Source organism: Tupaia chinensis, unplaced genomic scaffold (genome assembly GCF_000334495.1).
Source record: "Tupaia chinensis unplaced genomic scaffold, TupChi_1.0 Scaffold000207_1, whole genome shotgun sequence".
Classification (NCBI taxonomy): Eukaryota; Metazoa; Chordata; class Mammalia; order Scandentia; family Tupaiidae; genus Tupaia; species Tupaia belangeri.
Window position 1 is genome coordinate 316,647 of NW_006159682.1, and position 12,873 is coordinate 329,519.

The 12,873-nt window shown below is 38.5% G+C and overlaps 1 protein-coding gene across 5 annotated transcripts in view; it reads left to right on the forward strand.

The window, feature by feature from the left end:
* Positions 1–12,873, forward strand: part of NCOA1 (nuclear receptor coactivator 1) — a 206,888-nt gene that overhangs the window by 149,787 nt on the left and 44,228 nt on the right. For all 5 annotated transcript variants that reach the window (XM_006147233.3, XM_027771343.1, XM_006147235.3 and 2 more), the window contains exon 12: positions 11,410–11,527. In XM_006147233.3, coding sequence (XP_006147295.1) covers positions 11,410–11,527 — 118 coding nt within the window. The remainder of the gene's footprint in view (positions 1–11,409; positions 11,528–12,873) is intronic.

The window sequence follows — 12,873 nt, forward strand, 5'->3', positions numbered from 1 at the left end:
GGAAAGTCTGGTCACTGATTGCCTGGGGTAGGATGCTGCAGGAAGGATTGGCAGCTTTGGAATGCCGGAGAGCTTTTAGAGGTGACAGAAGTACTCTGTTTTCTTAACCAGGGTGAAGGTTGTGAGCTTATACCTTTGTCAAAATTTGCTGAACCATACGCTTTAAATGGGTGCCTTTTATTGTGTGTATATTATTCATGAGTAACATTTGTTTTAGAAGAATTGAAGGTTAGAATGAGTTCTAGCCAATACTGGGTATTCACAATTCCAGTAGTTGTCAAGAAAGAATGAAAGACATTTTCAGATCTAATAGAGCTCAGATATTTGCATGATATATTCACTTTTTCTAGTGAAGGTCCTGGAGGATAGCCTTTAACAAATAGGAAAAAAACAAAAAGAAAGAAAGATACTGGGTCCAGGGGGAAAAGGATCTGAAAGTAAGTCCAGGAATGATACCAGATGGGCATGATTGAGGAAACAGGGTACCTGTGTCCTCTGGAAAGGAGGCCTCCAGGAAAGAAATGAAATTGATTTCTTTGAGTTTATAGAAAATGTTATTGATAAACTTATGTCAGAAAGTTGTAGCATACAGAGAATTCCCCTAGAAAAGCAGGCAAATGAAAAACTGGGAAACTGTTAGCTCTAGATAAAGAAAACATGCTACAGGAAAGGAGGTTGGAAGATGGCCTGTAATTTGACTTATCAGTAGTATTTGCCAAGTCCTAGGCATCTAAATATTTACCAGTGACTTTGTAAAAAACCATGATCTCGCTTAGAGAATTGGGGTGAAGCAGAAAACTGCTTTTATTCATTATGACCTTTTAGTTCTCAGTTTTGAAATGATGTATGTGTGCTAATTTGATAAAAATTGAAGTTAATAGAAAGTGTCTTCTAGCTCTACACATCTGTGAAAACAGGGTGCTTTTCTCTCACAGTCTGTTTTAAGAAAGAATCTTTCTTTTTTCCTCTGAGATTCTCCTCCTAAATACAGCTCCATATGTAAAGTATGTAAATAGGCCAGAATGTGTTACACCTTTTGCTGCTATGTCTGCAAAAACTAAAAGCTTAGTTAGAGGGAAAGAAAACTGTAGGTGAGGAACACCATAGATGCTGGTAGCCAATCTACAGTGTTTAGGTAAAGATGAGGAAAAAAAAAAAAAAAAAAAACGAATCCAAGAGGCATACAGCTAAGGAAACAAGGTGGGAACAAAAAAGGGAAAGAAAAAAAAAAAAAAAAAAAACGAATCCAAGAGGCATACAGCTAAGGAAACAAGGTGGGAACAAAAAAGGGAAAGAAAAAAAAAAAAAAAAAAAACGAATCCAAGAGGCATACAGCTAAGGAAACAAGGTGGGAACAAAAAAGGGAAAGAAAAAAAAAAAAAAAAAAAACGAATCCAAGAGGCATACAGCTAAGGAAACAAGGTGGGAACAAAAAAGGGAAAGAAAAAAAAAAAAAAAAAAAACGAATCCAAGAGGCATACAGCTAAGGAAACAAGGTGGGAACAAAAAAGGGAAAGAAAAAAAAAAAAAAAAAAAACGAATCCAAGAGGCATACAGCTAAGGAAACAAGGTGGGTACAAAAAAGGGAAAGAAAAAAAAAAAAGTAAAGAACTGGAGAAGCAAAGAGAAAAGAAAAAGAAGGTGGGGACAAATACATGGTAGCATGTAAAGGAAAAAGACAATGAAAAGCCAAGAAAATTGAAGAATCACTTCTCCCTCTGCTCTCTCCACTCCCTCCAGCCCTAAACTGGTCATCACTCCATGCCTGTCCGGAGAACCGCAGTCTGCTGCCGACTGGCTCCTGTCTTAGCCTGCACCCACCCAGGGAAATCAAGCCCCTTTCCTCACATGGCTCTCAGTCTTCAGCTAAGCTATGCCAAGGGCAACTGTGTCACAAAGAATAGTCTTCACCATCGTACTTCAGCACCTGGGGCTCACATGAAAACACCGGGCTTGATCCCCCAGACTCTTACTTTTCTCTTTGCCTTTTCCTTGCTGTTTTGTTCTGAGAGAATCTCTGGGCTCAGTTTTCCACATCAAAACAGAATCTTCAGCTGTGTTCATCCTGCTCTTTGGCCCATCTATTGACTTCTTTCCATCTGTTTTTAATTTCTAGAAATACTTGTTTTCTTAGGAGTCTGTTGCTTTGGATGTGATAACCCTTTTTATCTGCGTGATGATATTTATTAAAGTCATCCATTTTCTGTACTAGTCTTTTTTCTTCTAAGTTACTTTCTCTATTCATTTGCTATCTTTCTTGCTGCTAACTTTTTGCAAGTGTTTGGTGAATTTTGGCTGACTCTCCGCTCCATACATATCAAAAGGAACTAGAATTTAAACAATAATCGATAGCTAGTGTATTTCTTTAGCTAAAGTGAGAAACCCTCTTCTCCTGGCAGTGAATGGATTCTGATTATAGACACCCTGTTTCTCAGTTGTTGGGAGGGAATCGGGCTTGGGGGGGGGGATCCCTTGTGACAGCCCTAGCGCCCACTTTGGGAGATTCCCTGGGCAGAATGCCCACCTTGAGTCGTGTACTCACCATTTTAATCCTGTGGGCAGATGCCAGGGCCAGCTGCATTCAGAGCAGAGGCCTGGGGCAGCTGTTCAGTCTTCTTTCACTATGCCAGCAATTGCACAGGGCCTGTTCTTTCACTTGCTCAGCCCAGGTGCCCACAGAAACCCTCTGAAATTGGAGTTGTTCTGGTGTTCTTCTGGGAAATGTTCACATTTTGAGAAACCTCTTTCACCTGTTGCAAGGATTTCAGTTTAGTTAAAATTTCAGTTTGTTTCCATCTGTTTGATCTTTCTGAAATTGTTTCTTGTTCTAGTCTGCTGCTGTGGTATTTCTTCTGCCTTTCCTTTAGCTGTAAATTTGTCCCTTTTTATTTGTTTTGTTATTTTAGTGACTTTTTGGAGGCAGAATAAAATATAGAAGTTACATTTGTCTCTCTAGAAAATCTCCTTAGGACAAAAAATTGCCTAAGTTACACAGTTAATGTGTACATAAACAGGATTTAAAACTCAGTCTACCTGGTTTCAATTTGGGGCCGCCAAGTGGCATGGTGGTTAAGGTGCTGGACTCCCACATGGCCAACTGTGGTTCAAGTCCTGGACCCAGAGCCTTGAAACTCACACTGGGCACATATGCATGCATGCCTAAAATCCCAAGAGGAGAATGGAAGACAAGGGATTGTGCCCTGGCCATCCCCCCTGGGGATGAGTGGTGATTTCTCACTTTCTCTCTCTGTCTCTCCAGCAAGAGCACACACCTTACAGCAAAAGTCTCTTTAAAAAAAAAAACAACCTGCAGTTTGTCTGCACATACACACCCATGCAGTGTGTCCATACTATTTAAATAATTTTGTTAGTAATGTGTACTACATCTGCACATCCAGGTAAACATTGCTCTTTCATAACAGACAAACAGATGAAGGGTATTGTTAATCAAAATGTGTGTCATATGCTGCTTTGGTAGAACCTACAAATCCTTTGCTGCGTCCTTCTGACTATCTTCAAATCCCTGTTCTTGAGGTTGGATTAATTTTTGAAAATGTCCAAAGTTATTTAGAACCAAATTTGCTGCTCCCCAAAATTACTGTTTTTTAAATCAAAACTAAAATTAAGTGTGCCTATGGGAAAACTTATTTGTTTGAAGGACTTGTGACTAGTTAAGATAGTTCTTGAAGAATTCCAAAAGTATTTAAACATTGACAGCATCACTGGAGTAAGTGGATGACCTCCAAGATGGTGGTTTTCACGTTCTGTGAACATATACTTTCTGGAATGATTATTTGTTAAATAGTAATTATTTGTAGTACATGAAAAATATTCTATAACTATAAAAATACTGAGTTTCACTTGCAACATTTTCAGTACTTAAAAAACCCATTACAAATTTTTTTTCTAGAAAGATGTGTGCTCTGACTGAAGAGAGACAGATAAAGTGAAAAAACAACCCCTAAGGGGGATGGCCATGCCACAATCCCTTTAGGAATTTTAGGCATGCACACATGTTCCCAGCATGTTTCTTTCAGGCTGCCAGATCTGGGACAGGAACTACACAGTCAGCCTTATGGGATCCAGCCACCTTAACCACCACCCCACTGGCTGGTCTAAAAGGTCCATTTTAGCTTTCCTGTTTTTTGAAGTTACGTTTAGTGTGTTTTGTGGGGGGTTTTTGTAGGGTTTTGGGGGCTAAGGAGGTCATTAGTAGTAATTTAGTCACATACTTCAACATTAAAAAAAGTCCCCAAAACAAAGATGTATAGTAAAGTCTCCTTGTTTCAATGTTCCTGTACTTCTAAAAAATATATCCACACAGAGACTTAATAGTGCCATGCTGTACACATTCACAGTTCTGTATCTTAATCTTTTTTGTTCTTAATATTCTTTAGATGTCACTGTGTGTCAGCACGTAGAACACATCTTTTTTTTTGTTTCTTTTTTTTTTTTTTTAAGAGGTTTTTGCCTTAGGGTGTATGTGTTTACAGGGGAGGGATAGAGACAAAAAGAGGGAAAGTGAGAAGTCACCCTCCAGGGTGGATGCCTACACCACAATCCCTTTTCCTCCATTCTCCTCCCAGGGTCTTGGTAATGCACACACACTTGCCTGGCATGATTTTCAAGACACTAGGTCTGGGATTCGAAGTGCGATTGCCCAAGTGGGAGTCCAGCAACATAACCTCTAATGCCATCTGCTGTCCCCCCTTGCTTTTCTTTATAGCTTGTACAGCTCTTCATAGTTGTGACAGAACTTACTTAACCAATTGCCTAAGAGTAGGCATCTTTCACTGTTAGAAAGCTGTAATGAATAATCTAGCTTAGAGACAACATACGAAATATAAGAGTATATCTAAAATATTAATAGATGTCCTGAATAGAATTCTTGGGTCACAGAAGTAGATATTTTCAAGTGGCCCTTCTTAGAGATTATACCGGTTTACACTTTAACCAGTGATGTTCCTTTTTCTGCATATCCTTGCCAATACATACTTTCTCATCTTTGTCAATATAATAGTTTTACTTTCTAAATTTTTTATTGCCAGGATATGTCTACTTGCCAGAGAGGCAGGGAGAGGGAAAGGAGAAAGCACCGCTCTATGGGGCATGCACGCCACAGCCCCGTCTCCTCCATTCATCTCTCCTGTTGGGATTCAGAGCTCATATGCCCTGTGTGCTTTTCAAGCCACTGTGGCACCAGGACTCGAACTGCAGTGGGCAGTGTGGGATCTGGCTCCCTTAGCCACCAAGCTAGAATTGTTTGTTTGTTTGTTTCTTGGTTTTTTAGGTATCTCAGTGTTATTGTAACCTTTTTTTTTTTTTAATTATTGTGAATTAGGTTGGTTGGTCATTTTTCAGTGATTTTATGTGAACTATTCATATTCTCAGCTTTTTCTGTTGAGTTATTGTTTTTTTTTATCTTACTGATTTATAAGTTTTTTAGTATCTTAGAGAAATGAGTCCTTTGCCTGCATCATATTAAAATAAAATAAAACACTGATTCCTGTGCATATTTACTGCCAAATGGGACACAAAGCCAAACAAGAAACTTCCTTACCAACAGCTGTAGAAAATGAACCATGAGCACAGAGAATCAGCATATACTAAATAAACTGTTAGAGAATGTGCAAAAGCCACCCTCTCGGTTGAGACAATGTTCTCTACTTCGTGCGCTGAAAATTCTTACATTATTTGATAACTTTGCTGTTATTGAAGTTACACTTAGTGTGTTGTTTTTAGTAATTTAATACATACTTCAATATTCAAAAAAAAATCGCCCAAAAGATATATAATGAAAGACTTCCTTGTTTATTCTTTCTATACCTCCAAAAAATACATACCCACAGAGACTGTACAGCGCCATGCCATACACATTCAGTTTTTCACTAGGTTTAGTGTGGCTAATGAGGCTGCAGTTTCCTCTCTAACCAGATTTTAAATGGAACAAGTGTGCTGTTGAGCCCTTACAAAGATGTCAACAGGCTTCTTTTCGACCCCCTCCCCCTTCCAGCTGTCTCTCCAACAAAATGACCGTGCTTGGCTTACAGTACATGTGTACACACTTACTCATGTTTGCGTTCGGTTTACAATCATGACCAAAAATTCTGTTTATTCTCTGGACAAACAGAAGTAACTTGAGTATTTCCCAAAAGATTCCAGTAAATCCTCAAATTTTAATAGAAGGCAGTTTCTAAAAGAAGTTCCAAAAGGTTGAAATGATGTTTAGAATAAAAACCAACTTCTTTTAAGCATACGGCCTATGCAAATAAAACTTAATTGAATCAAAATTCGATTTGGGGATTATTTTTGCTATTTGTATTTGCCTAGTCACCAGACTTAGCACATGCATTTTATTTTATTTTGAAAATGTATTTTTTTAAAGAATTATTTTAATTTTATTTATTTATGTTTAATTTGACCAAAGAGGGACAGAGCAAGGAAGGGGGTGGGAATGAGAAAGCAGGCTGCCAGGTCCAGGACTCAAACCTTGATTGGCTATATGAGAGTCCAGCACCCTAACTACCACACCACCTGCCGGCCTCTTGAAAATATTTTTTAAATAATTACTTCATTGATTTTATTCATTATTATTATTATTATTATTTTATTTATTTATATAGGACACATGCACTCACCGGAAAGCCAGATAGAGACAGAGAGACAGAAAACGAGAAATCACCCCTCAGGGGGAATGGCCACACCGCAATCCCTTTCTCCTCTATCCTCCTCTCAGGATCTTGGGCACGCATGCACACATGCCCAGCGTTTAAGTTTAAGCCACTGAATCCAGGACTCAAACTATGATCGACTATGTGGGAGTCCAGCAACGCAACCATTATGCCATCTGCTGGTCCCTATTATTATTATTATTATTTTTTATTTGACCAGAGAAAGACAGAGAGAGTGAGTGAGAGATCATGAGAAAGCAAGCTGCCAGACCCTGGACTCAGACTGCCATCGGCCATGTGGGAGTCCAGCGCCCCAACCACCATGCCACCTGCTGGCCCCTATTTTGAAGATATTTTATCTAAGTTATTTTCGTAACATGCTTTTCCATCACGACTAGTAAAATGAGTTACCGTGTCCTAATATTGAGTTTAAAAATTATCTTACAATACTGGGAACCAGCAGTTAGCGTAATGGCTATGTCGCTGGATTCCCACGTAGTCGACCGCGGTTCGTGTCCCGGACCCGGTGGCTTAAAACCCACGCCGGGCGCGTGTGCGTGCGTGCCCAAGATCCCGAGAGGAGAATGGAGGAGAAGGGATTGCGGCGTGACCATCCCCCCTGGGGGGTGATTTCTCGCTTTCTGTCTCTATGTCTCTCTCTGTCTGTCTGGCGAGCGCACGCGCCCTACAGTGAAAATCTCTCCAAAAAAAAAAAAAATTATCTTACAATACTTAATATTGATAGTAAACAGCCATGTAAATTTTCTTAGACTCTTAAATGTAATTAATTTGTCTAGATTAGATTTTTTTTCTTTTTTTTAGAGAGAGTTTTGTTACAGGGCACATGCACTTGCCGAAGAGACAGAGAGACAGAAGCAATGAATATCCCCCGGGGGGATGTCCACGCCACAGTCCCTTCTACTCCATGTTCCTCTCAGGATTTGGGGCATGCACGCACATGCGCCCAGCGAGAGTTTCAAGCTTCCAGGTCTGGGACTCTAACCACGGTTGGCCATGTGGGAGTCCAGTGATGTAACCACTTCGCCATCTACTGGTCCCAAGATTAATTTTTTTTAATTTTATTTTATTCATTTCTTTCTCAAGGGAGGGCACTTTGACAGAGTCTTTTCATGCCATGATCCTCCATATAGCCTACCAGCCAGCTAGCCAGGATCATAAGTGATCCATTCATGCCCCATCCCAGACCCAGACCTCCTGTGTGGTTCCAGTGTTGCCCAGCAGCACCTAACTACCTGTCCAGTTGCAGCTGAACCTAGATTAGATTTCTTAAAGGGAATGGGATTGAGGAATTAACATGTGGAGCAAAGCAACGGGACAATTTTAGATAACCCCCTTTGACCAGCTTCCAGATTTAAATAATGACAGAAGTTAAGTGATCACTTTCCCATCACCATTTTTGCTATTGTTTGTTTCCTGTGTGTTTTAGACTCCTGCAGACTTTGATTGCTCTATCTTTTGCTATGATGGAGACCAATAACATTGAAAGCTATAATTGTATGCATTTTAAAGTGAACATGTCTTTATGTTACCCAATTTTTCATATATACTGTTGGCTACATTTCACATAAAGATGAGCCTAACATATTTTGTGTAGTTGATAATGATCCATTTACAGCACTAAATACATTTTGGGGGCATCCTGAAATCTACTTATTCTTTATTCATTAGAATGGGGGGAACCAGCAGTTAACCTAATGGCTATGTCACTGGACTCCCACGTAGTCGACCGCGTTTCGTGTCCCGGACCCGGTGGCTTAGAACTCATGCCGGGCGCGTGTGCGTGCGTGCCCAAGATCCCGAGAGGAGAATGGAGGAGAAGGAATTGCAGCGTGACCATCCCCCCTGGGGGGTGATTTCTCACTTTCTGTCTATGTCTCTCTCTCTCTGGCGAGCGCACGCGCCCTATAGCGAAAACCTCTCAAAAAATAAAGAAAGAAAGAAAGAAAGAAAGAAAGAAAGAAAGAAAGAAAGAAAGAAAGGGAAATTCTATCTCAACACCTTTCTTTTAAAACTCCAACACTCTTCCAGCATGTTTTTGTTTTCAAGATTACATTAGCTTACTGGAGCTGCTATGATGAAATAACATAGACTGAGTAGTGTAAGTAAGAAAATTTTTATTTTCTTACAATTCTGGAGGCTGTAAGTCCAAACAAGGGTGTCAGCGAGTTTGGTTTCTTCTGAGGCCCTTTCTTTGGCTTAGAAATAGCTGCCTTCAGGATCAGCAGTTGGCATATAATGGTTATGTTGCTGGACTTCCACGTAATCAACCATGGTTCAAGTCCCAGACCCGGCAGCTTAAAACTCAGGCTAGGCATGTGTGGGTGTGTGCCCAAAATCCCAAGAGGAGAATGGAGGAGAAGGGATTGCAGTATGGCCATCCCCCCAGGGGGTGACTTCTTGCTTTATGTCTCTCTGTCTCTCTGGCAAGTGCATGTGCCCTATAACAAAATCTCTGTATATAAAATAAATGATTGCCTCTTCTCTGTGTCCTCTGTTGTCCTACCCTTTTCTTCTTAAAAAGACACTAACCATATTTGATCAGGGCCCACCATAATGGCCCAGTTTAACTTAATTACTTCTTCAAAGGCCTTGTTTCCAAATATGAGTGGACTTCAAAAAGTTTGTGGAAAATATAACTAAAGTCCAAGATTATATTGGTACAGAAATATTCTAAATCCATGCATGGTGTTTTTCATGATATACATTCTCCATAACTCTTTTTTTTTTTTTTCATTCTCCATAACTCTTTAGAGACATCTAATACAGTCACAATCTGAGGTACTTAAGGTTAGAGCTTCAACATATGAATTTGGAATGGGTACAATTCAGCCCAGAATAAAGACCAATTAATATATATGCATCTTAAGTAATTATAAGGAAACATAAAAAGAAAGCAGTCCTTAATCTCACTACCTGAAATGAACCAAGGATATACAATGTGTTGCTTCATGATAGGGGTAGATTGTAAGAAATGGATCATTAGGTTGTTTCATACTTGTGCTAACATTGTAGAGTGTACTTACACAACTCTAGGTAGTATAACTTACTACATACCTGGGCTATAGGAGATAGCCAAGACGCTCTTTATGTAACCACCATTATGTATATGGTCTGTTGTTGACCGAAAAGTCAGTATCTAACACATGACTGTAAACAGTCCTCCAGAACTCTTTTCTATTAATATATTTGGAATTGTTTATAAAAACAGGATTATCCTAGAGGGCTAGACAGTACCACAACAATAAAACACAGTGTTCTGGGACCAGCTGTTGGCATAATGGCTATGTCGCTGGACTCCCACGTAGTCGAATGCTATTTGAGTCCCAGACCTGGTGGCTTAAACTCACACCGGGCGCATGTGCGTGCGTGCCCAAGATCCCGAGAGGAGAATGGAGAAGAGATTGCAGCGTGGCCATCTCCCCGGGGGATGATTTCTCACTTTCTGTCTCTCTCTCTCTGTCCTTCTGGTGAGTGCAAGCGCCCTATAGCAGAAACCTCTCAAAAACAAACAAAGCACAATGTTCTTTGAAGCAGTCACAACAGGAAGGTTCCTGGTTCAAGTCTAGAGACCTCCCTGTGTATACCTGTAGATATGCATATCCATGATCTGGGATTGGATGAAGCTAGTGGTGGATCATGGTGCTATGACCCTGTTGGGAGTGCTAATTGTCTGTTTCTCTTACTCATGAAAGAAATAAGTTTTTAAAAAATAAAAGTAGTTATCTGGAACATGTCTAAGACTATGCTTTTTTTCTTTTTTATTTAATATTGGGTTGTTGAAAAAGTCATGACATTTTTTTCTACACAAAAAATGCATCATGATCTTCCCTAAATTTTTAGAATTTAGGTAATTTATATTTTTTCAGCTGTAAATGGAATAATTAAAAAGCTTTCAAAAAATTCCTACAGAAAAATTTTCAGTTCATATACTATTTTCTTCTATTACAAAGCATAATTTAATCTATTTTCATTTGAGCCATCTTTATAAGCCTCCATTATTATTTTAAAAGGTTTTTAAAAAGAATTATTGACTTAATTTTACTTATTTATTTATTTATTTATTTATTTTTAATTTGACCAGAAAGAGACAGAGAGAGAGAGAGGGAAAGTGAGAAAGCAAGCCATCAGGTCTAGGACTTGAACCGTAGTTTGCCATGTGGGAATCCAGTGCCTCAACCATCATACCACCTTCCAGCCCCAAGCCTCCCTTACTATACTGTTATTGTTAGCTATATTCGTAGATGAACACTTTCATAGCTTAGTCCATTTATCAGGTGGCCTCAGACTCTAGTTTCTGTTCTTGACTCTTACAGAATGTATTTTATCTTTTGTTTGCCGCTCTCATTTCATGGTGTTGTCACTGTCACTACTGATAGCATATTCTAATATGCTGTACTCTGAAAAGGCAGTGACTAAAATTGTTATATTCATCTTTAAATAATTTCTGACGAAGTCCCAAGTGATGCTAGTATGGTAACATCAGTTTGTATGCACACTTTTTAACATCTGTTTTTCATAGATTCGGAGACCTTTTCTTACTTTCTCATTTACTTTTCCTTATATTTTAGAGTGTTTAAGTTTCAAATTAATTGGCCTTTGTATCATTAAAGTAATATTTCACATGGGAAATCTTACTTTATGATATATTACATCTGAAAAATGTTACTACTTTATCCACCATTGTGATAATGATGTCTTCCTTTTTCTTCTTCATCAGGATTACCTGAACTGGAATTAGAAGCAATTGATAACCAATTTGGACAGCCAGGAACGGGTGATCAGATTCCATGGGCGAATAACTCAGTGACTGCTGTAAATCAGAATAAACCAGAAGAGTAAGTTATATTTTGTATTTCATAAAGTACCAGATACCAACTTCTAAAAAAAGAAGAACTACCTTTCCCATGCTTGATTCTAATCTACATTGATGTTTTGTGAGATATTAATAGATATAAACATTTAATGTAAAATTGGGGGAGGAGACACTGAGCTAAAAATTTATCGTATGATCATAAGACTAGTATACATTGTAGTGTACATTGTAGTCACAAAAAAGCTGATAGACTGTACATCTAGAGTTTTAGATTTCATTGATTACTCTGCTTTGATTGATTGCCATAATATTTCTAGGACCTGTGGATGAATTAGCCTCAGTGTAACTATGTCACTCATAAACTTACAGTTCTATAATAATTGTCCAGCATTTTTCTTTGTTTGGAGAAGGAAGGCATAAGGAAGAAAGTTACTCTTTAGATCTACTAAGTGTCCCATCTTGATAAGATTTTAACCCATGGGGGCAGCAGGTGGTATAGTGGTTGGGACGCTGGACTCTCGGACTGGCAGCTTGAGAATCACACTGGGCCAAGTGTGTGTGCACGCTCAAAATTCCAGGGGGAGAGTAGAGGAGAAGGGACTGTGACATGGCCATCTCCCAGGGGGATGATTTTTCACTTTCCCTCTCGCTGTCTTTCTCCGGTGAGCGTACACACCCTATGACAAAAACCTTAAAAAAAAAAAAAAAGACTTTAATCCGCACAGGCAGTTGTATTCCGTAGCACAGAGTATATCTCATACCTGGCAGCAAAGGATGACTAGATAGTATTAAGGGAGGTTTAGAAATTTAACTGTGTTCCTATTTACCTTCCCAGAACAAGATCTTTATGATTGAATTAATGTTATTAGTATTATTTTTATGCACATATACTTCTATAGTTTACTGTTTTATTTATCAGTTGGTATCAGTTGGATTAGATTACATATTTTTTACATGTAATCAGTGAACAGTTTGTTTTTTTGCTTAACACTAGCTTATTTTATTTTACAGTTGGGGTTCTTTTGTAAACAATAGTCCTAGCAATGTGATTTGATTATCTTGAAAGTTAAGTAATGTAATATGTACTGTTTTGATTATGGTTCGATTATCAACAATTAATGACACCCATAGAATGAAGAGAATAAGTAGAATAAATCTGAATATAGGCTAAATGATTTTTTCTGCATTTTTGACTAATTTTTATCTTTTACTTTTATTAAAGACTTTTTCTCCTTTTTAAAAAATAATGTTTGGTTAATTTTTCAGACTATTTCTATAAACTAACATTAAGCATATGGAAACAGAATTCAATGATAGACAAAAGAATTAAAAATATATTCAAGCTATGTGGCAAATACTCATTTAATT